Source organism: Crassostrea angulata, chromosome 2, assembly GCF_025612915.1.
Source record: "Crassostrea angulata isolate pt1a10 chromosome 2, ASM2561291v2, whole genome shotgun sequence".
In the NCBI taxonomy this organism is placed as follows: Eukaryota; Metazoa; Mollusca; class Bivalvia; order Ostreida; family Ostreidae; genus Magallana; species Magallana angulata.
The window spans coordinates 42,451,599-42,476,396 of record NC_069112.1 but is presented as its reverse complement, the minus strand read 5'-3'; the positions used below and the strand labels follow the sequence as shown (position 1 = coordinate 42,476,396).

General features: G+C 32.3%; 1 protein-coding gene across 1 annotated transcript; it reads right to left on the bottom strand.

The window, feature by feature from the left end:
- Positions 1-1,742: 1,742 nt before the first annotated feature.
- LOC128172430 (uncharacterized) lies at positions 1,743-23,942 on the bottom strand. Its single transcript, XM_052838229.1, has 8 exons — positions 23,836-23,942; positions 22,544-22,781; positions 11,786-11,967; positions 7,363-7,384; positions 6,587-6,630; positions 4,537-4,671; positions 2,732-2,863; positions 1,743-1,968 (listed from the first exon to the last, which is right to left on the bottom strand). The coding sequence occupies exons 1-8, from the start codon at positions 23,903-23,905 to the stop codon at positions 1,769-1,771; spliced, it is 1,023 nt and encodes a 340-aa protein (XP_052694189.1). The 5' UTR covers positions 23,906-23,942; the 3' UTR covers positions 1,743-1,768.
- Between the last annotated feature and the right edge of the window lie 856 nt (positions 23,943-24,798).

Sequence of the window (24,798 nt, the reverse complement as noted above, 5' to 3'; positions counted from 1 at the left end):
ATTTTGATTCAAGTGCCCACAAATTAGAAATACGGCATTGTGAAGACAACCTTTTCCCGCCATTTTTGCATTTCAGCATAAAAAAGCTTGTTTTCAAGCAGTTTTTCGTTCAGGAAACATAGAGCGCATGCTTGAACCAACAAAATATTTTAATCAGAGATGTATCTAGTTAAGCCTAGTAAGTGACAAAAAAATTTGTCCTGGTTCAAGCATGCGCTCTTTATTTCCCATTCGTAAAAAGATGTGAAAAATGTCAATTTTCGTCTGATTTTGATTGAATTGTAGAAATAGCGTCACTTATGACGTCATATACAGCAAGTGAGTGCAAATAAATCAAACAAATATGTGAAAAAAAATATTTTATATCAACTCTTCTAAATTATAACATAACATTTTTTTGTACCCGAAACACTTTAAAAAATAGTGAATTATGGGGGCCAAATTTAACTCTTATCATATATAGTTCTTTAGACATGGTCATGTATTAGAGACCCATATCTTTACAATAACACCCAAAATAGTTTAGAGCTATTCATTATGCAGCAATAAATAGACAAAAGCAAAACGACCTCCTTTTACTGCTGTTTAAAAGCAAAATGTTGCCTTAACTGTCCTGCGTATATATCTACACGCTACTCAATTATATTGATCACCTAATAACAAAACAGATATCAAACAACACGTGTCGAAAAATGTAATACATAAATGTATTTCAACACTGAAGTACTACTTAGTATAGAAAAAAAGTAACAAGCTTAAAATTAATGTTTTTGCCACATATTTGTCATTGTCTGTAATGTCCTATTGAAATAATGTCCAAAATATTGGAATAGGTTTTTCGTTTCTCTACCATTGACTTTCCCATTACGTTTTTCCTGAAATAATGCAACATATTGGTTAGCTAAATGTTGAAAATCATAGTAAAATATCTGTATAACAAGTGAATTTACAGTTAAAATTAGAACAAACAAATGTCATGATTTAACTAGATATAAGACAACATTTACTACAGGAAAATAAAATCAAGATAGAATCCATACACTTTAAAAATCAGGCATTGTTTATCATTCCGAAAATTTAAATATTTGCGAGAAATCTAATTAAGAAATGACATCATACATTACTGTATGAAAAAACGGAGAAGAAAAACCTGGAAAAAAAATAGCGATTCATACAATCTGGATTGAAAATGAATTAAACATACATGTTTTTTCAAATGTTAATTCAAATATGATTCATATCAGATGTATGTGTAAAATTAGCTGACCTTTCTTCAAGAGAGCTGCAACTACTTATAATACTTAAACAATTTTCTTTCTATTCATGGGTCGTACGTCTTTTGAAACAAAATAGTTTTCCCCTCAAAAGACCTTTGAGAAACACATACCATGCTTAAATAAACATATAGTTACCTTACATACTTCTTCACTTCAAAAGTCCCCAAACAGTCTTATAATGATAATTGCCGACCGATGAATTGTTGTTCTTTTTTACTTTGCGCATTACATTTAAATATTTAATAACATAGGCCTACTTGAAATATTTGATACGGAAGCTAAACTCGATACGTATATCAGCGGTATAGAATATACTGGAAAAATGAAAAACAAAATGTTAACATTTTTCAAATCATTATGCAAACAACAATACACAAACAGCTATACATATGAAGTGTTCAAATCTGAAGAGAAACAAAAAGAAGTAAGTTGACATCACAACTTAACAAACGTGTGTGTAACGTAAATAAATTCAAAATGATAAGTTTTCGTCAGTGCAATAATTTCCGATGTGCTGTTGTGCTGGTACCGTAGCATATGCATGTATACTCACATGTTTTACATTGATCCCCTTGAAAACCAGCATCACATCCGATTAAGCAAGTTCCATTGACATTGGAGCATTGGCTTTCATTACGACAGTGTCCACATGTTTCATTACATCCAATACCATACCATCCTCTGTCACATTCTTCAATATAATAAACACATGTCCGTCAAAGTGCTGTGTCTCATATTCATAATAACAAAAACATATTTGTTGAGCAGTGTGTTGAATGTTATATCTACATATGTTAGCCGAACAAAACAAATAAAAACCTTAATTTTTAGCTATTTTTTTACCATTTACAAATGTTATAAACGAAATCAATAAACAACCATTATTAACTAAAATGAACACTTTAAATATTAGTCATTGGCTTTATTAGACAACCCCTGTTTTCATTTATGCAGTACATCCATAACTATCATTAAGATTGCTAGTTTGATCACTAAAGTCTTACTATGCTTTTTATAAGTTTAATAAATAATAAAGATTAACCTTTGAATTTAGAAAAAAAAAATAAGATTAAGAAATTTAATGTATTTTAATATATCTTATATATATTATTTATAAATAAATCACTACATATATACACGTGAGTTTGGTTTATGTCAGTCTCATAATAGCGTAAAAATATATATTTGATGTAGTATAGATCAATCAAAATTCGCCTTACTTATGGATGGGCTACCTTAATACTATAAACCCTAAATTTCGTCAGCTATAGGAAAGCAGAGAGTTGTAAACATTGTAACTTACGTATAATTCAACAATCAGGGTGTCGCATTGAGTTTATGTGTCGCATAATTTATTTCTTTATGAATCAGTGTTAAAGTTATTTTAGATATTGTTGTACATATAGGCTGCCTGAAAAAGATCCGCTCTAATCTTTGAATATTATGAATGCTACCTTCGTTGCAGTGATAACCTCTCCAGCCAGGGATGCATCCAGAGTCACAAACGCCATTCACATTGTTACATCCGGAACATGTGTCATTGCATTTTTCTGTACATTTATTTCCAAAATAACCACGTGGACATGCTAATGAAAATATAAGAAAATGTTATTTTGACACAATAAACACCTGTATCTGATTTAGACAAATATGTTTTTTTTTTTTATGGCTTGTAACAACATAGTGCAAACACACCACCTCCATGAACATACAAAACTAGGCTTATTACGGTACACTTTTCTCATCGTCTGTAATGTATGTCATACGTTTGAAAAACTAGATGACCTTTGTAGACGAATTCACAGTCAGAATTCTAACATTATGCCAAAAAACCACCAAATTTAAGGGCTGCGTAGTTCTTTATACAAGAGGAAATACTGTTTTTGGAGTTTAAAACTGGGTTTGCTAAGTATAACTAGACAATTTGATTGCTGAAATTTCAAACCAATACAATTTTGTACATGTTTGCTGCAACAATGTATTGTACATAACTCATAAATGGAAGTGACTACTGACTTTGTTTTTTCTAACACGCTAAAATACAGCAAATTTACTGAAAAAGGGCTAATGTTTGTAATATAAAAAAAAAGCATCTGCGTTGAGTAATTATACCGGCATAAAATGTATTAACTGATAGAGAAAAACTCGTTGTATAGAGGTTATTCATAAAATTTCAATAACGAATTTGTAAGAAATATCACAGTGAATTGGTTCTTACACTGTCAGATGACAGTATTTCAAACTGTCGTACGTATTATAATCGATAAGACAGTTATTTACAAATATAAAGTTCATTGGCAAAACAAGGATTTGAGCTTTTTTTTAATTTTCATCACGCTGCATCATACTACAAAATGCTACTTAATACACCTCTGACAAATCAAAATTAGAAACAATTAAATTTCCCGAACAGTTTGTTTTATTTTGGCAGTCCATTGACGAGAACTTCTGGATTTTGACGATTATCGAGTTATTTTTGTAAATACTCCTATAATTTGATGTAGTTTATCGTGGGGAACTACATGTATGAACAAGACTTAAAACGCAAAGTCCAAGATAGGTGACTTGTTCTTCTTTTATCTCGTAAGGCGGCAAACATTCCATTTGATAAACATTAGAGCAGTCAACAAATCTTTAAATTCCATGTCTCTTAAAATAAATATGCAGTGTACAATATTCGTTACAGGAATGAAAAATAGCGTTAAAATTTCATCATTAGCGAAGTTTTACATTTACTTCGTTAGAGTCGTGAATTCTTTAGAGTCGTGTTGTTCTATACGGTAATAACGTTCTTTAGGTTTATGAACGGACTTTACTGGGACATAAATAAAAATCCTCCATAGTCGTAAATTTGCTTAAACCCTCATTTGCTGTAGAAAAAAAAAAATTTTACCTGACGGCACACTAACAATACTTTTTTAAAAACATTTATGAAACTTTTCAAAGTCAATGCAGGAACTAATTAGCAAAGCAATTTATTTTATATAGAATCAAATGGGTTCTAAAATAAACGATTTCAATGTTTTTAAATTTGTTATATTCATAAGTACACACATGATAATAATCTTTTATTTTATACAATTAAAAATAAATTGCACATTTTACTTGTTTTGTATAATTGTTTTAGAATTAAAAAAAAATATATCCAAATTAAATAAGTTCTACCAATGCTTTGTAATGGTAGCCATTACGTAACGGAGTCGTATGCAGTCATGTACATGTACAAGTAATCTCTGTCTATATTGAAACTATTTCTTACCAACTTCACAGTGATGACCTTGGTACCCAGGTTTACAACACTGGCTATAGCCCGTCTCTATGTGACAGTACTGACAGTTGACATCAGGACAGGGAATGGAGCAGTTAGATCCGTAAAACCCTGTTACTGGACATCCTGTACATCAAATGTTATTTATTATCTATGATTTTATTTTGATTATATATTTGATCTATTCTAAATGAAATAATCTACAAGTGGCGTTTCTTAATGTGATAAAGTGTATTGGTATGTATGAACGTTCATCGAGACATTTTCAAATTATCCAGAAACATTTTATAACAACTAGGACAAAAGCGTTAAACCCTTAAACAACTGTTGCTGTACATCTTTAAAAATACTTAATGAGTTAAACAACACCTTTCGCATGACCTTGACTATGTATCATGCATTTTAATTACACGAACATAATTTATAAGAGTTTATATCGGAATGTTTAAGGAAACTTGAGATGCGTTCCAGGTGACTTTCGAAAAAAACAAAAGGGGTTCAAATGTGATTTATGGTGATTGTTAGTTAATTGTGTAATTTAATGGATAATATTTCCATTTAATGACAAATCTGAACTGTTTCATGAATATATGCGTACCTAGTATTCATTAGACAATGCATGTGCATAATTAAGACCGTAATAAAAGTTCAACAGATCAACATTATGCATTTCAGTAGTTTTAAGCAATTGGAAATAAAAATGAGAAACAGTACGGTCAATCTATGCATATCTAAGAACAACGGATTGGACAATGTGTAACAACAAGCATTCCCGTGTACTTGACAACATTTGGCACAGTTAAATATACATTTACATAATCATATAAAAAAAATATAATAAAAACCATAAGTACTCAGTGCATGTAATCTACATATTGTGTACTTTACTAGGTACATGTATTCAAATAACAAAAAATCACAGTACAGTCATTATTCACATTCCTTTCCTTGTCACTATAGCACAATATAATTAAGCATGAGTCAAAAGTATATCACGGCAATATTTTTATTTTCTTGGCTAGCAAGTAGTATAGCAAAACTAGAAACCGAGACACACTGATGATACACGTGTGTTAAACCAGTTAAGAGCTTCACATTTATCAAGCTAAAAAGGTGTACACGCAATTGGTAATCATCGCACAGTGAACAGACGGGAATGTCAATTATTAAAAAAATGATCAATGCATATCCAGTAAATGATTATTTTAACATACAGATCGGTCTCTCCAACTTAAGGACTATGACCTAATATCTTCGCTAGCTAAGGATTTTCAATCCACTCAGCTTCCCATAAACCCTTGGCAGATCTCATTAGGTTTATCAGGAGCGAAGTGGACCGAAAACCCTTGGCTAGCAAATATGCTGGCCTTAAAGTCATAAATTTTATGGTATGGTAGAAGTACTCTCATCAACCATGCATTTGACCATGCCATAAAATTGTGTGCTTTTATATAATTTGAGCAATACGACGGAATGTGCTTAGAGATGTAATAGATATTATAGAGATATAATACACTAATTAAATTATCCAACCTACCAACTAAAAAGATAAAAAGAAAAATTAACAACACCAAATCACATATTGTAAAGGTATAGATGTGATCTGTTCAGTTATTCATCCCGCAACTTTAACTCCGTCCTAACATACATGTAACACCCATGACCCTTTGAGACAGAGGCTAAATGAAATGTTTGGAATTCAACAGTCCTTTTACTTAGTCATCTTTATAATGATTGAATAGCAAAAAGTTTTTATGTGCCTAGTTTAAATAAGTCACGTCGATATTAAAATTGCTAAGCATAACATTTTACTATTCTTTCTTGGGGGAGGGGGGGGGGGGGGCATTTCGAGAAAAAAAGATACTTTATATGATTGAACAAGATTTGATAGTTTTATTGGAAGTGACAACTTGTTGTTTACTGATTAAATCCTCAGGGTATGCACAATAGTTTATTGTTTTATGTTTTGACAATAAAGGTAACCATGTGAACATATAAGAAAAATATTTCAAAGGTTAATGAAATTATAAAGAGCACTAACCAAACACCTCTACTTCACAAAGGACAATCCAAACATAACCATAACTAGAGCAGAGCTCGTGGCAAAGCCACGAGTAGGTCTTCCGTTGTTGCTGCGAGTTGAAAATATATGTGATATGGTGTCAAACGATTATAATTACTAAATTTTCAGTTCTGCTTTTGTTATAAAAACGTGTTGTGATTGAAGGCCTGCATATAAAACGTTTTTTGAAAAAGAAAATAAGAAAATGTTTTAGGAAAACTATTTGTCGCACACAGTTTATGTAATCGTAACAAACATTATTTAAAAAATGAGATATTTAATGGCGAATTGAATTTTCAGAGGGTAGCAAGCATTGCTATAAACAGTATGTACTCATGTGTCATGTCAGGAATTGTGTTTTTTTTTAAACCGAACCTGTTTACAAAACATGTAACCTTTTCTCTAAGATAACTTCTTTATTTAGATATTTCTAAATTTTTTAAGACAATGGGCAATTTAGAATTGTTGCGTGCTGACAAAATTTACAGACCCTGAAACGTACTACTACACCAGAAAAGCGTGTGACTTACGTGCGAGAAACTTTTCGTGTTAACCGTTTAGCGTTTCGTGTGAATCGTGAAGCGTTTCGTGTAAACCGTTTAGCGTTTCGGACAAAGCGTGTAAATCGTTTCGAGCAAAGCGTGCGAGAACCATGTGAAACGTTCATCAGATTTCATTCGGAACTCTCTGACAATTTGTTTCAAAATGGCGCCCGTGTTTTACATTACATGTACTTTAAACTGTTTGTGATTGGCAAAACTCTTTTGTATGTATTTTCATGGGAAAAAAAATCTAGAAGAAATGAAATACTTATCTTTTTCCAAAATTGAATTTATTTTCAACAAACAAAAGAAAGGTATATGTATTAAAAGACGACTAGTTACAGAGTACATGTATATATAACGTTTTTATACGATGTTTCAGTACTGGTACAGTCGTTTTACCGGTAACGAATATTTGCCAGTATCAGATTGAACCACGTGAAGTTTTCCTAGTTTCGGTTCATTGCGACAGAAGTATTTTTGGCTGCATATATTGATAGATATACGGGAAAAACAAAAGAAAATGGCAACTACTTATCATCAATTACTATTATAAAGTGTTTTTTTTTTAAATTCAATATCATAAAGTAACGCAAATGAAAACTGTTCAAGTCCAGTTTCAATTTGACGGTAAAACGGTATGATAAAAATAACGATCATATTATTTGTTTAAATGACATATTCCTACAATTGTTTTTCCTTCTTCATTCAAAAGTCCATTAACATGTACCTCTAGTATATTTTTGAAATCAATTCGCCTCAAAATATTCGGTCAGAAGTGATAAAGGGCGCTTAATTCGATACTGGGAAACGAATACGAAACTAGGAAAATGGAGGGGGTGTTGAAATTACTGTCTCCGTAATTCATCCTTTATCCGGAAGTTTGATACTACAGTTTAGAAGGACAAAGAAACGCGATTTAAACAAAAAATAAAAACATTTGGAATTCCGATAGTAATAGTTGCATGCACGACGAAACCGCATACTGATTCGTTACCAGTAAAATGACTGTACAATATTAAAGTTCGCTATACATAAAAAATATTAAATACAGTTAGCAAAACATGATTTCTGTTGGAACAAGCCTTAATCAACTTTAACTTACAAGACATTGGGTGAGACCTGCATCTGGCTGAACCTGTCAATCAAACTCTGTGTATTTGTTTTCATTGGATGGTCAAGCGTCTCTTTTTTTTTGTCAATAGCCAATGGAAAAATTAATGACTTCAAGGTAATCGGAATCAGTATTTGATGAAGCACACAATTTAAATCATAGAAAATTTATTAATTATTTGAACAAAATTAAATGTAAACATAGAAAGAAAATATACTGATCATTTCTATGAATTGCGGGAAGTAAGTTCTTTGGAATCCCGATTCTAGATAATTTTTACAAGTAATTATTTTAATTATTTAAACCACTGTTAACGGAAAACAAGAGGTCTTAGAAATAATTAACGCACAGGGATTTGCCTACAATGTATACAGTCATGCAATTAATTATTATGGGAATCTTTACGTATGGTACTTAATTCAAATAGATCATGATAATCTATACACTGTACGCCGTTATACGTGTAAGGAGCGCCGGTAATATATACGAATATTGAGTCAAAACTTTAAATCATTTTTATTTCTTGTTCTTTTCAATACAATGTTAAATTACTTTGAAAAAAAAAATCCGAAATAGTAATTACAACTTTCTTTTTTGTTAAATCATTTGAATTTTTTGAGCTACATGAATATGTACAGACCATATTTATTTACGCAAATGATACGACATAGGAAAAAAATTATCGGATGTTTGTATAACATTGTTTTCTAACGAATGTGACTAATTTAATTTTAAATATTTTTCAACATTATCAATGTAAATAATATCAGATTTATTTACAATTTGTATTTTTACATCGTATTTTCTGAAACCAATAAAAATACTACTGTTAAAAGAAAAATCAAATCCCGCCGAATACTAAAAAACCGATTTCAGTTTGTAATCATACGGATTTTATTTTTGGTATTGACTATTGAGTTACGGTAACCTTTTAACCTTTTTTCTGGATGATATTTTTTGTTTATTATTTAATGTAGTAAACGCACCATTCCAACTAGTACTGTTACTCAATTACATAACAATTGATGACCCGGGGCTATATATGTTCTGAGCTGTGTGCGCTGAAGCGACAAACGATTCTCGGTCGCGCGTGGCGATTGAATTAACACAGACTGACCGAATAAACAAACGGGTGGGAAAGTGAAACAAAATGTAACACATAAGAAAAAGCCACCAAAAATGATTTTCGACAGATCTTGATATCGTTTCGCCAATTTAAAAAAAAAGACAGCGCAAGCTCCTGTCAGCGGGGCGGGATGGGGGGGGGGGGGCGCAATGAGTTCGCTTCCACAATGAAACGAACATGTAGAAAAACTACAGAAGTGATTAGTATGTGACCAATAGAATCTAATCTAAAGTTGTTTAACACTCATGTGAATAATCATCGAATGCCTCAACTCAGGACATTCTTTTATCGTGCTAGCACCTACCGCAAACATGTAACATGGAACTTTGATTACAATTTGATTTGATTTTTAAACTACCTTGTACGCTATCGTATACATCAATGCTTAATCAACAGTTACTATACAAGTTAAATAAATTCATCTTTTCATCTAAAACCAATATAATAGTTGAAAACATAATAAAATATAGTTGTGTTCGTGCAAAATATGAAACATGAGCGCGTGATAAGGTACATGTAGAAGATCACGAACCGACCGCGGATCACTTGTCCACTCGCGCCGGATCTCCTCAGCCATGTGCGATGGATGATCATTTAAATGTTTAATATTTAGGGGTTGTTGTTGTTGTTGTTGATTTAAAACATTATTTGTACAGTTTATAAAATATTTTACATAAACAAACCAACCATTAATTTATGTCTGACGATGTTTCCGATTTGGAGTAATATCGTTCATTGATATTCATTTACACTCAAATTTAATTGAATAAATCCAAAATGGACAAACTTTTATGACATAAAATTAAAACAGTTCTTGTTTTTACGGCTATATTAACTCAAACACGTTCATATGCATGGAAGTGTGCGAATCTTGTGTATTAAATAATCGCTATGTAGTGCAGCCGTGGCTGATCTCCACGGCCGTGGGCGAACGATAGATTACGTAAAGGTACAACGCACAGACCCGCACAGCTCAGAACCCAGGAAGCTTTGAAAAGATTGCCGTATAATGACCTTACTCTATCAAATAGAAGTTATTTATTTTAAACTTAAAACCCATAATTGATCTATGTCTATTATTGCTTTAGATTGAGAATGAAATTGCTCTTATTAATTAACTGAACGATTTCTTAACTGACACCCAATTGTTTATTCCATAAAAAAATATGTGTAATCAAAACGAAATCAATTCTTGAGTTTGCGGATAAATAAACTCATATATGAACGACGCAACTCTCGTGTATTAGATAACCGCTAGGTAGTCCAGCCGCGACTATTGTGACCGATTTTCTCGGCCGCGGGCGAGGGATAGCTTACGCAATGGTACACACACACAGCTCTGATTCAAAGAAGATTTTAAATGCATGGAGTTAATAACTAATAACTGCATAGATTTTTTTAATTCCATATTTTGTGGTTTACTAGAAAAGAAAAACAATGATTTGTTTTCCAAATCCCGTTTTTAAGGATTGTGCATTATAAGAACTTAACAGCAATGACTTAAACGTCTAAAAAAAAAAAGCATGTATTCTAAAAAAAAATTTCTCATATATGAATTGATGCCGTTTGTATAAACCAGCATACTTTCTGCGGTAACTTTATGCCAGTTGTACGCGCAAAGACTTTCGTTTACTTGTCAAATGAAAACAGGTACATATTAACATGTAAAGCTTTTTACACTCATATTACACAAATCACTTACAAAATAACATTGTAACGACCTTAATGAGATCCCAACAAACAACTTTTCCAGCGGCAGCCATATCAAAATCCTAACCGTTTTTGAGTTATTTAGCAAAAACTTTTAGGGGCCATTAGTCCTTAATTTAAGGGGCCAGCCCTTTTTTATGGGTGTCAAATGAAAGCCCTTGATATTTTGCACAACTTTCATTCTACATGTCTTAACAAAATATTTTTCGTTTAAAAGATATAAAGGAAAATATGTCTAAATTTTCGCACTTTTTTAATACTGTTTTTTGACCCCCTACCTTTTCCTAAATAAAAATCGAAATCTTAAAACAAAAACCGATGTGCACCACTTCAATGTCTCTGTTATTCAAATTCGTTGAATTCCCATTCTCAGCTATCATAGTCTCGGAGCCTTTGTCTGGAAACAAAAGGCCCTAAAAATTTTTAAAAGGGAAATAACTCTTTAACGAAAAGGTAATTCTAAATTTTACGAAATGCCTAAGATAGTGTTTTGTACAGTACATAAGCCCTGAAAATTTGATTAAAAACCGTTCAGAAATGAGCAAGATATGAAGCCTCAAAGTTTGCGTCTAGGAAACAAAAAAAAAAAAGAAAAATAAGAAAAATCTTAACCCGCACAATAATAGAAAGGTCTTCCGTTTCCAACGGAAGACCTTAATAATCGTCAGGGTAGACAACTCCCGGTAGTCTCTCGTTGTAGTAGATGACATATTGGCCATGAACAAAGCAGTTTGTTGTGAAGACAGAAGGTATTGTGTTTCTTGTAAAGTTGTCGTCCTTGAAACACAACGTTCCCTGTGATCTTTCCGTGGTATTGGAGACATACACAGAGAATCCAAGTAAAATGTCTGCTATGTACTTCCGAAATCTGAAATCTGTACAAAACGTTATCGATCAACTGAAAACAAGTTTAATTGATTCTTTTTTACAATATCAGCTGAAATATTGCTAAATATCAACTGCACTATAGGCGCAACATATCACACATTATCCATGCACCTATCGATTAAAATAGTTATTTAGTTTAACGCACACTTACAAGGAATACATATGCAAGTTTCATATATTTGTCGTTTAAAATAACAACACCACCATAATTTATTATAATATCAAATATAATGGTGGGGGCTAAACTCTAAGATTTTTCTGAGAAAAAAAAATGGTAACGTACTATTAAACCATCTCTATATATAAACAGAATTATGATACCGTATTTTGAACATTTTAACTGGTATTTTTCTAACAACACTAGTCGTATACCATTGTGAATTAAAAGTACTGGACAAAGATTTAATATCAGGAGTAATATAAAATGTTCCGCAGCCATTGTTTATGATTGTCGTTAGAAAGAATTGTCAGGGGAAAATACAAATTTAAAATTTCCTTGTTTAAAACTATATACGTTTTTATGTCATAGCGATACGATCGTGCTAACAAATTGGAATTAATTCAGTTTCATACATTGCATGAGAGAGTACGTGGCCAAAAGGGCGGTCAGAGTGCTCTCTTAAAACCCAAGCACGTTTATTTCAAACAGTAAAGAACAGGCACAAAATAGGTGAAAAGGTACCTAACAACTTCCTGTTTAACGCAATATCACTTGAAACCCAGTAACAATCTTAAGGTACATCAGTGAAGATAATATTATTGATAACCATGGTGGGTAGATAACATGAAACATTTCTCAAGTTATATAAAATACCAAATCCTTTTAATATCTGACACTGGAAAAACTTTATATGATTTAGAGGCGCTATACATACGAAGGTTTCTTTATCGTGCTAGCTCCTATTTTAACACAATATCTTATATTGAGAATCATTGGTTTGTTTTAATAAACACCAGGATATTTGTGCCAAAGAGATCATTTTCAAAAATAACATATACCTAATTGTCGCTCATAATTCAAAGAAGTTATTAATAGAAGGTTAAAATCAAATTTGACCATTCAAGTGTCACTCTAAAACACGCCAAGAAGTATATCGTGATTGTAAGAATCATATCTTTACATACAGTAATTTTATCTGGTCGCCATGTTAGTCATGAATAGATGTTGGAAATTGTGTTAATCTGCATTTAGGGGGTTAAAGTATACTTAAGTACAATCTGGAGAAAAGGTTAACACGAAGACTGTCGTTTGATTTCTATGTTGTCTACATGTTCATCTTCGCTAGCCAAGGGTTTTCGGTCCACTTTGCTCCCCATAAACCCTTGGCGGATTTTATTGCCAAAACTCGGTGACGAGCTCCGTTTTATGATTGGCTGCAGCTGCGAGTAGCTGATCCAATCGCAGTGCTTGTAAATATAAACTTTAAAAGAAAACACATGTGTGATATTTGGTAAATCATTCGGTGCTTTTAACAAATTGAAACACAAGTTCTCGAGTACAGTGCCTCACCAACGATGGTCTAACCAGATCGGTTAAAAAAACTATATATTTTACTGGGATTGAACATAGTTCTACAAACTCCTCAAGGCTCGCGTGATAGCATGGGAAGTAAACATGCCGAGTGTAGAAGCTGCCCATCCCGTTAGTATATACGTTCCTGCTTATGGTTATTGCTTTTAAATGTTCAATGAGATTTATTTTATTTAATTTCTTTGGTTCACAATATTTACGACAACGATACCTGGTTTTATGACATGAAAGCTTTCATATAAATCGGCGACTTTTTCACTCCTGGTACATGTCCTTACAAAACACTATGAATAAAACATTCCATGCTTTCCCTAGTTTATAACTTATGTCGTATTTAATAGCATCGTTAATTATGTTCCGTTATTCGGTAGTCAACATGTTTTCAAGTTGTATTAATGCCGTAGTGTGTATATAACCCGTTGTTTAATTCGATTAAAATGTAAATATGCAAGGGGCGCAACTCAAGTTGCTCGCTAGATAGCGCCACCACATCACCGAGTTTTGGCAATGAAATCCGCCAAGGGTTTATGGGGAGCAAAGTGGACCGAAAACCCTTGGCTAGCGAAGATGCTACATGTTATGATTCGATAAATTGCGGTTTTAGATGAAAGACAAGTCTGTTTTGTTAAAACTTTGTGCGAACTGTTGTTGTATAATTTTGATAGCATTGAACATTTTCGTTATTACACAATCTTTATTAATGAAAATTCCATGCCGCTCATACCGTTATTTTTTTACCGTTGGTCATGCGTTGATGTATTGGCATAAATGGAAGATTGATAAATTCATAAATTGTGATTCAGAACCGTAAGGTCAGGTATGCGGCTTACAGTGTTAAGGTATTGTATCAAAACTACATTCCGTTGAGTATGTCATAATAAAGTATGTTATAAACTTTAAGATAATTCTATCGGACGAATGTTATAAACATAGAAGGTCAACGTGCATTTTTTCAAACTGTCATTTTAAGGAAATTATTTTGTGAAAAATATGTACATTTTGTATTGGGTGTTGCTAAAACGCGGAATGGAACTTAAAAAGGAAAACCTTATCTAATGTTATTTACTTGATAGATTTGTTAATCGTGCCAAAAACGATATACTTTATGTATTTTTTTTTTGGAAGGATTAGCAATATTGGATTGTTTTTTCAAGTATAATTATTTCTTCAAAATTAATAGTACATGCATTGAACACTATATTCTGTCCAAAAATATCCTCGATTCACATTTTGCTGAATAACTCGATATTTATATATACCTCAGGGTTCAAGTGGCTTTCTTTCATAAGCACGAAAAATTCTCATTATTCCAAAACGTATATCCTCTGTAGGTCATTAGCTAATTTCAATACACGGCAAAAATAAAGGAGACTAAAGGGTTTGGCATTTCAACAGACCCGGATGATAACGTTGAACAATTGTGCAAGGCCTTCTGAGTGAATTCTAAATAGAGAAAGGTGTCAACAGTATCATTGCAAAATCTCCGTAAGAAATCTGTTTTCGATCCTGTAAATTTTTCCGATTAAAAATAATAATGCGTCAATGAAGTGTTCTTAGAAATATCCTGTTTCATTGATTTCAATTGCATCTTTTACAGGTATGTGCATTTTTTAAATAGTCCAAATTTGCTGCATGAATATTTTGGGATCGACATAGTACAGTCCTTAAACACAATTGAATTGCTAAAAATACTAGTTTTACTAAGTACTGGGTATTTTAATGTTAAATGTATTTTAATTTTGAATCTCGTCAGTCGCACGGGTTTTTTTTTCATATCAATAATACTGTATTGTTTGTATGATTTAATATCGTATAGAAAACCGTAAATTTAATGTCGATGTAGGTATATACATCATATTTGAAATATAAAAATACTCATAAAACACATGGAAGGCTTTCACTAACTGCGTACGTTACGCTGATATGCCTGCAACAACATACATAAAACGTAAGTTTAATTTACGTTTAATCATGTTAATATTACACAATTCGTATACATTTAATTTTTTTCCGTTTTGTACTCAACTAACGCCAATTGAATATAATGATACATGTATATTTGAAAAACTTTTATAAGAATATCAATAAGACAGCCACGTGTTGATAATCATTCATTAGATATGAATAAATAATTCAAAATAAATCGTTAGTGGGCAATCTATACCATTTTAAAGCGATAGACGTGATATGACATTTTCCGTTTTCCGTTCCGTGTTCCGTTCCGTTTTTAGCAACACACATTTTCTATGTGACTACTATAAAGGTTATTTATACCTAAAATGTCATTATTTGTATCATGATTCGTTTCTATTAATTGCTAATGAACTATGTGAAACTAAAATAAAATTGAACAATAGTAAACATTTAGGACTACTACATTTGTATTATGTGAACGAAAACACTTTTATTAACCCCTTTATATTTACATTCTTGTGGGTTTTTCCATTAAATTCTGTGGTCTTCAAATGCTTCTAAATACAACAAGTAGTCAAATGTCAAATTGACGAGTTTTATTATGACGTCACAAACGTTGAACGCTGTAAACTGCAACGTCATAAGCGAAAAATCAAAGTTCACGCTTGTGGCTGTTACTGTGGCTCTTCCATTAATATTAACTTACGATTAGGATAAGATAGGAATTTTAAGGTATGAATCAAAATTGCAGACAAGGCAAGAAGTGTAAATATAAGCATTTAATCATAATTTTTTGAAGTATACACTCTCATAACTGCAGCGGTGTGTGCATACAAATTTTCATAACGCGCTAACGCGCGTTACTCAATTTGTATGCACACACCGCTGCAGTTATGAGAGTGTATACTTCAAAAAATCGTGATTCAATGCTATATTAAAGTCCACGGATTTCCAGTAAAAACTTATTTAAGTATATGTGCAATCCCATGTTTCTTAAACCCTTCTTCAAATCATATGTTGCAGACTTCGTTTCTATAATCATTAATAAAATGTTTGCGGCCTGTTATTTTTCCACTATGAACAACAACACCCCGCTAAATAAGAAAAAGATGAAATCAATTACGAATTTTTCATTTGTAAATCTTCAAGTCATATCTAACACAAGAGGCCCATGGGCCACATCGCTCGCCTGAGCAACAATAGATATGATAACATCCGCTGAATGGAGTCATAATGTAAAATATCTGGAAAATGTGATATTTAAGTAATACGTGTAGATCCTTTTTTAGCAAAAATCTATTTCCCCTCTATATATTCTTATGTTCACAATCAAGTCCATATATAACAAGATGATTTCATAGTCATATCACATGTTGAGCATTGGAGTGCTAAAAAGAGCATGATGAAGTGTTTGTATATGAGGTATATACCTACATCAAACTTTGAACGCCTTGTAAGGCCAAAGAAACGTCATTGGGCTAGAGTCTAAACAATCAGCAATATGTAAAAATCCTTGCATATAAGAAAAACCATATGTGATAACATTTCAGTTTTTGTGAATAATTAAAATATTTTCCTTGTACAATTGAATCCCACATGTGGCCCCACACCTCTTCTCCAAATATTGGTTTTAATGAATTTAAATCTACACTATCTGAAGCAATTTTTACAAAAGTTCTTTTTTTTAAGTTTGTTTTACAAAAGTTACAGCTTTTCTAAGTAAATTTTTTTTAGAATAAAATTTTTAAAGATTCCTATGTAAAAATTTGCAACCCCCCCCCCCCCTCCACGCTGTGACCCCATTCTAACTCCCAAGGGTCACGATTTTCACAACTTTGAATCTACACTACCTGAGGCTGCTTCCACTTAATTTTAGCTTTTTAAGCCAATTAGTTTTAAAGAAGATTTTTTAGATTTCTAATTGTTTAATCAATATATTGCTATGTTAAAATTCAACCTTCATTGTGGCACCACTCTACCCCCAGGGGTCATGATTTTCACAATTTGTAATCAACAATCAACTCTACTTGAGGATGCTTCCACACAAGTTTCAACTTTCCTGGCTGATTGGATTTTTGGGAGTTGATTTTAATCAACTCTCCTATGCAGTTACTAAGACAATCCGAAAGTGAAACAGTGTTTGGACCTCAGCACAAATCATTCCTGCTGACAAGTCTTAGTTCTTGAAAAAAAAATTGATGAATTCGATGTAATGTATGCTAAAGGATTGTTTTTCAGGGAAACTTATTTATAAATACCTTGAATATAGTTAGATTTTAAATGGTTCGAAAAATTTGAATATTTGTTGTAGTCGTATATATTCCTACGCCAGAGTTAAATATAGTCTCGTTCAACTCGACGCTCGGCTGTCTCCGTAAATCCTTGCCAGCCGAGCGTTTGGTTGAACGAGACAAGAGTTCAATATTGCTTGGATCCATACAATTTTCGAGAAATATTTCTATCACTGATACATAGTTTGAATGAATTAATTTTGTCTTTAAATATTATTTATCATTATTCATATGGGGGTTTCTCGACATTCTTGTCGAAAAAGTCCAAAAATTCATATTATAAAAATGTACCTACTTCAAATTAGAATAGCATACCATTGATTTTAAAATAAATAAACATCGACAAAATCAACTCCCGTCAGTTTTTCAGTACTTTGATTAGGAGAAGGTTTTCTAAAGACTTTTCTCTATATATTCCTATAAAAAATCCGACCCCCTCCCTTTTGGCCATATTTTACCCCTGGGGCATGAGTTTCAGACCTTTTAATACACACTACCTAAGGATGCTTCCACTCATTTTTCAGCTTTCCTGGCTGATCTGTGTCTGAGAAGATATTTAAAGACTGTTCTCTATAATATCCCTATGTACAATTTCAACCCCTCATTGTAGTCCCACTCTACTTCCGAGGGTAGACTTTCACAGGAATTTGACTTTCAAGTTAAAATAAAAATGTAAATGTAAATGGTGCACCTGGAAATGAAAAATGAGAAATAAAAATAATCATTATTTCCGTTAGTTTGTAAGGTGTTCAAAACACAGGAGCAATGAGAAGCGTAAAATGGCGTTGCGAAAAGTTTGCTGTTGCGCCGGGTCACTGAACGAAGTAACGTCAATTTGCTTACCAGGAATGATCTAATCATGCCATGGACAAGAAACTTTTCACATTGGTAAAGTATATCCTTATTTACGTTTTGGTGAAATTTCAAGGGTTTATCTTTTTTCCTTAAAGAATAAGAGAAACTGTCTCAATAGTTTCCGAGCAACATTCGTACACCCACAATGTTGTTGAATGTAATGAACAGTTGCCCGAGGCAATATTGGAAAATTAAAGTTGTGAAATTGTCGCGAATTGATTCAACTGAAATGTCAGTTGTGAATATCAATATGTAAAAAACATCATTTTAAAAGAAAAACTATAAAGCATCAAACAATATCAAAGTTTTATCACAACAGATTGTTACATGTAGTGTAACAGGTGCCAAGACAATGTTTGAAATATTTCACAATTTTAGAATAAGATGTAGTTAATTTCATTTAATGCATGTAATAACATCTATAAGGACACATGCACATATTTTATAAAGTCTATTAGCTAAAATGTGTTTCATTAATTACGATTATCTAGCTAGGCGATGGGGTTACTTATTATTGTATAGTTTTTGAGTAAATTAGTATCTCTATTTTGAAAATTAAAATTTGTAATCAGTTTGGAGTTCTTTTAATTGACAAAGTTAAACCAACTTAAAAAAACAACAACAAAAAACTACACTTATACATGTACCCGTGTCCGGTATTATGATGGTTTTAAAGATAACCGTTCCTTGGTTTGACACGTAATCAAAGTCAAAAACTGTCTGCCTCGTCTATATCACAGCATAAAAACACATATAGCTATATATTTCATTTTTTCACAATTTTAATAAGTTGTATTATTCTCCATATTGTCAACATTTTGTTTTTAATAAGGTAGCCCCCCCCCCCCTTTCAAAAACTATGTTACGTCCACTTTAGTTCCTATTGAATATGATAAACAGCTTTTATCTTCTATACATTCAGCACCAATTACGAAATTTGGCATTGTTTTTTTAAATACATGAAAGTGGATATTCAGAAGGCTTTTTTTTCAAAATGTTGAACTTTCTGGATTCAGAAATATTTTCCATCCGATTGAATTTTGATATTTCTTGTCACCGGAAATGCCGAGACAGGGAAGGGGAGATTCCGAGCTCTGTCTGTCTTGTATAATTTCAATGAAATGACCAGTTAAAGAATTCATTTGTAACCTAGTACGAGAATCACGGATATCCATTTTTGAATGTTTATGATGCGAAATAGAGACTGACAAGTCAATCAAAATGCTTATACATGCATATGAACTCCTCGAATTTAATGTGTATGTCAAAACAAACCTGAATTGCAATGGTTTTGCTTTTGTTTCTTATAATACCATCAATACAAATAAGTGAAAATAATACAATGTAGAATGTACAATTAGACTAAGAAAAAAAAAATACACCCTTTGTAAAATATCTTCATTTGAAGTCAAATTCGGTTCACCACCCCCCCCCCCTACCCCGGTTCATCGAGTAAATATTTGCTGCCCCAATACGAAGTACCTTCTCTCTCTCTCTCTCTCTCTCTCTCTCTCTCTCTCTCTCTCTCTCTCTCTCTTTCTCTCTCTCTCTCTCTCTCTCTCTCTCTCATGCTTAGTACTACTAAAAGTAGCATGCGGTATTATTGCCAGTGTTTAAAATTTCATTTATTATAGATCATTAATTGTCTTGTTTCTGATTCGAGGTCCGTGATAAAAAAATACTGTGTATGATAGACGATGTACTGTTTCCTTTGAGTACAAGTACAGAACACATTCTTTTCTTTGTCAGGGATCAAGAAAAAAACGCGGAACAAACAGACAGGGCTCAGACTATACACGCGACAGAGTGACAGCTGCAAACGGCGGGGAATTACACCGTAAAACAAAGACGTTTGGGTTGTTTATACATGTATTAATATAAAAAGTGATTTCGCCCGGGTCCTCTGCATGGAAATCAAATCATAGTAAAATTTATGATTATTGAACAAGGAATACATTTATATATTTATTTAAGAAATTTGAACAGCGATCAAAATGGGTTTATTTCATATTTTACTCGGGCTTGTGAATGAAATTCTAATTGTAGTGTTCTGTTTTGTTTCCCTTACCGAAGGAGAGAGAGAGAAAGAGGGAGAGAGAGTATACATGGAGTTTTATAACCTTACACCATTTTACTGTCTAAGCATAATAATAGTTTACCGATATACACGTTTTCTTTTCCATATTGTACAAGAATATGCAATACAAATGTATGATATATCATCTTGTTTCTGGTTTCAAATTAGAAATATCGGTAATTGAATCTATGAATGCTCATTATATATATAATTAGTCAAATATGTTATGTTAGGGCGACTTAAATTAATTAAATGAATAAAAATGAACATTTTACGGTTGTACATTTAGTTTGCACTGTTGTTGTTATTGCTGTAAAAGATTACATGAAGATAAGAGAGACGCAGTGTACATATAACCTACTTAATACTTAAAAAGTGTAACTTTTTAAACATAGCTCTCTCAATTTCATGGCCTCATCGCAAACAACTACCAATATAATTCGCAAAGAGAGTTGGGTTGATATACGCGGACTGTGGCAGCCAAGTTTCCCTTGACAGGCTTCTCTAACAAAAACTATCTTATTATATCTGATTCTATTCTATTGCATTAATAGATATATTTATACCAATTGAATGAATTGTTACCTATGTTTATATTTATGATTACGATATTTTTTCAATAATTAAATATTTAAAAAAAAACGTATTAAGTGCCAACCTTAGGTTCTCTCAGTGTTTCTCAGTACCCTCAGTGTGCCAACCTAAGGGTATCTTAGGGCTTCCTCAGTACCCTCAGTGCCGACCTTAGGGTCTCTCGTGGCTTTATTCCTTAGTACCCTCAGTGCAAACCTGAGGCTCCCTCAGGGTTTCATCAGTACTCTCAGTGCAGACCTCAGGGTCTCTCAGGGTTTCATCAGCATTCTCAGGGTTTTTTCAGTGCCACTCAGAGTTTCCTCAGGGTTTTTTAATAGTCTCAGGGTTTTTTTTTCATTACAGTAGTCATATACCTATGTAAAAATTCGATCCCCCATTGTGACCCAGCCTACCTCCGTTGGTCTTGATTTTCACAACTTTGAATCTAAACTACCTGAGGATGTCAAATGAGATTTAGCTTTCCTGGCTGTTTTGTGTCTGAGAAGACGATTTTTAAAGACTTTTCTCTATATATTCATCAGTAAAAATGCGACCCCCATTATGGCCAAACACTACGCCGAGAGGTGATGATTTTACAAATTTGAATCAACACCATCTGAGGATGCTTTCACATGAGTTTCAGCTGGCCAAATGGTACTTGAGAATAAGATTTTGGAAATTTTGACAACTTTTTCAATAATTTCAAATTAGATTCCCCTGTAGAAGGGCGTGGTCCTTTTCACAACTTTGAATCATCTATGCATTTAAGTGTTTTGTGTCAAAAATAGTTGTATTGGCCCAGGCGTTCTGGAGAAGATGTTGAAAATGTGAAAAGTTTACAGACAGACAGACAGTCGACAGACCAAAACTGATCAGACAAGCATACTTGAGCTTTCAGTTTAGGTGAGATAATACATGTATAAGGTAGCTAGTATTACGTCACTATGAAAATGTGTAAGTAATCTCAATGTACCCGCAAATCTTACCTCAAAAGAATCCTGGCATATCATCTTATTTTAAAACATAAACAATCATATCTATAAAGTGAATTTAGCAAACTCTTGATTTCATCATCTAACTTTCTCTTCAACTGTAATTTTAATTTAAAATTATTCATGTGTTTTGCCTCTTGTTTCATTTATCATTCATGTTCATTACAGCCATTGGAACAGTTTAATTTTTACAAGTTTCAATTACATTAAAATCAACATTTAGTCGGTATTGCATCTTCCCAACTAACAAGGGAAATCAATTAAAGATTTAGTATTCTGATAAAACAAAATTGTTAACATGTAAATAAAAAAAACAAAGATACATAATAACAGTTACTATACCGTCATTGTTCGTCCTGAAGTAGAAAGTGATTTGATGGATACTGTGGATCCTAGTCAGGTTCACCCACCAGGTGGCGGTTTGTCTCGAACGTAATACAGCACATTGACCACCGCCAAAGCCCAGGTCAGATTTACGTCCGTCTACAGCGTTACTGGCGTCATATCTGTCGCCACCTGATTGGTACTGTTGGTATGCTGGTTTATTGAGGGCAACGTTAACTGTCAACAAACACAACGAACATATATATTGCACATATAATAACATATCAACGCACACATCATACACATACATCACACATATATCATCAGATATGGTATAAATAACATTTATATTTTGATATGATTTCTCAAATAAATTGTTTATTTTATGTATTGGTCCCAATTGTAATTATATAAAATGCAATTCATTCAAAGATTAACAGAAAATCATACAAAGTCTTAATACACATAAACAACATTTTTTTTAAAAAATTCAATCTGACAGTTATATTGTTTAAACAGTGTACATAAATCCATTTTGAGTGTTACATGTAAATGTATGTACATGTAATAAGGTTATAAAAAATATAATCGACAAGCAGTATAGATAGATATCCGTCTTGATTAGAATACTATAGGTTTATAAAAGTATTGAAAGGACTATATATAAAGACTGTATATGATATGGGCCTAAAATGGCCCTCTAAAATGAACAAAATAATTTTACTGATTTTTTGTTGTGGTTTTCATCATACACATATAGATATATGTGATGGGTTTTTTTAAGATTCATTTTGATTCAAATGCCCAAAATTTAGAAATATGAAATCGTAATGAAAACCTTTCCCCGCCATTTTTGCATTTTAGGCAATTTCTCTTTCAGAAAACATAGAGCGTATGCTTGAACAAACAAAATATTTTAAACAGAGACGTATATACTTAAGGCTAACAAGTGACAACAAAAATCCTTGTTGAAGTTTGCGCTGTATATTCCCCATCCATAAAAAAGATAAGAAAAATGTCAAATTGGGACTGATTTTGATTGAATTATAGAAATAGCGTCACTTTTGACGTCATATACTGCCAGTGCGTGTAATTAAATCAAATAAATAGATGAAAATATATTTTACATCAAATTTCTAAAATATAACATAACAATCTATTGTACCAGAAACACTTAAAAAATGTCGAGTTATGGAGTCCAAATTTAACTCATGTCATATATAGTTCTTTATGAAAACTTTTATTCAAAACTATTGCAAAGTTAGTTGACATCATGTGTATGTAATCTTACCATAAGCCTTTGAAATCGCCAAAAGTCTCATGTAAAAAATCACAAATAACATTGTTATAAGCAAACGCATATAATGAAGTTAAAAATCAACTACAATGTACAAAAACTGACCGGGATTCCTATTCCGTTGACACTTTAATACAGGAAATTATAGCAGGAAACAAATGTTTAGTAAAATATATCTATGGAGCCCATACATATCATCAGGATGAAATTCAGATATTCTTCAAATTTCATACCATGAACATTAATTGACATTTAAAAAAAAAGAAGATCTAATCAACCTATTTTAAAATTAAACTAATTAATACATATTTATTTTAAATAAAAAAAAATGTGCATCTACATAATGCAAAGCAAAAAAAAAATATGTCGTCTAAGAATTATAGAAGAAAAATATATTCAACATATTCAACGTTGACTCAAAATACTTTCAGAACTTCAATCGAGAGAGAGAGAGAGAGAGAGAGAGAGAGAGAGAGAGAGAGAGAGAGAGAGAGAGAGAGAGAGAGAGAGAGCGCTGAGAATTTTAATGAGTACGCTTAATAAGTAATCTAGACTGAAACGTATAAGTATCATTTGCAGTGGCCAGTTAGTTATTCTGAACGAAAATTAAGCAGACAGATACTCTTCTTGTTCAACTTGCGATATGAGTTTCTCAAAACTGTATTATCTCTAAAAGATCCATATTAGGTCCAAAATAAATATCTTAATCGGCTGATGAACATGTTCCTGATTTCAATATCATATTTTATTGATATATTGAGTATGTTGACTACTTTTCAGTTTTTTTTTAGCTGTCACCTTATACATGTATAAATGTTGCATAACCAGTTATTCACTGTCCTTCTGTTTTGCAAAGTACATGTACACAAAGAATTTAAAGAGCTCAATCAGATATGTGTTTCGTTTTTTTTTTTTTTAAATCTAAATGTTTGTTTAAAGTATGTTTTATATAATTTT

Bases quoted from the DNA above. Each gene is read 5' to 3' on its own strand.
- LOC128172430 (XM_052838229.1), bottom strand. From the start codon at position 23,905: ATGCGTTTGCTTATAACAATGTTATTTGTGATTTTTTACATGAGACTT. The intron at 22,782-23,835 runs GTAAGATTACAT...GTTTGTTGACAG, and splicing joins GGCGATTTCAAAGGCTTATG to TTAACGTTGCCCTCAATAAA. The intron at 4,672-6,586 runs GTTAGTGCTCTT...TTTGATGTACAG, and splicing joins TTGTGAAGTAGAGGTGTTTG to GATGTCCAGTAACAGGGTTT.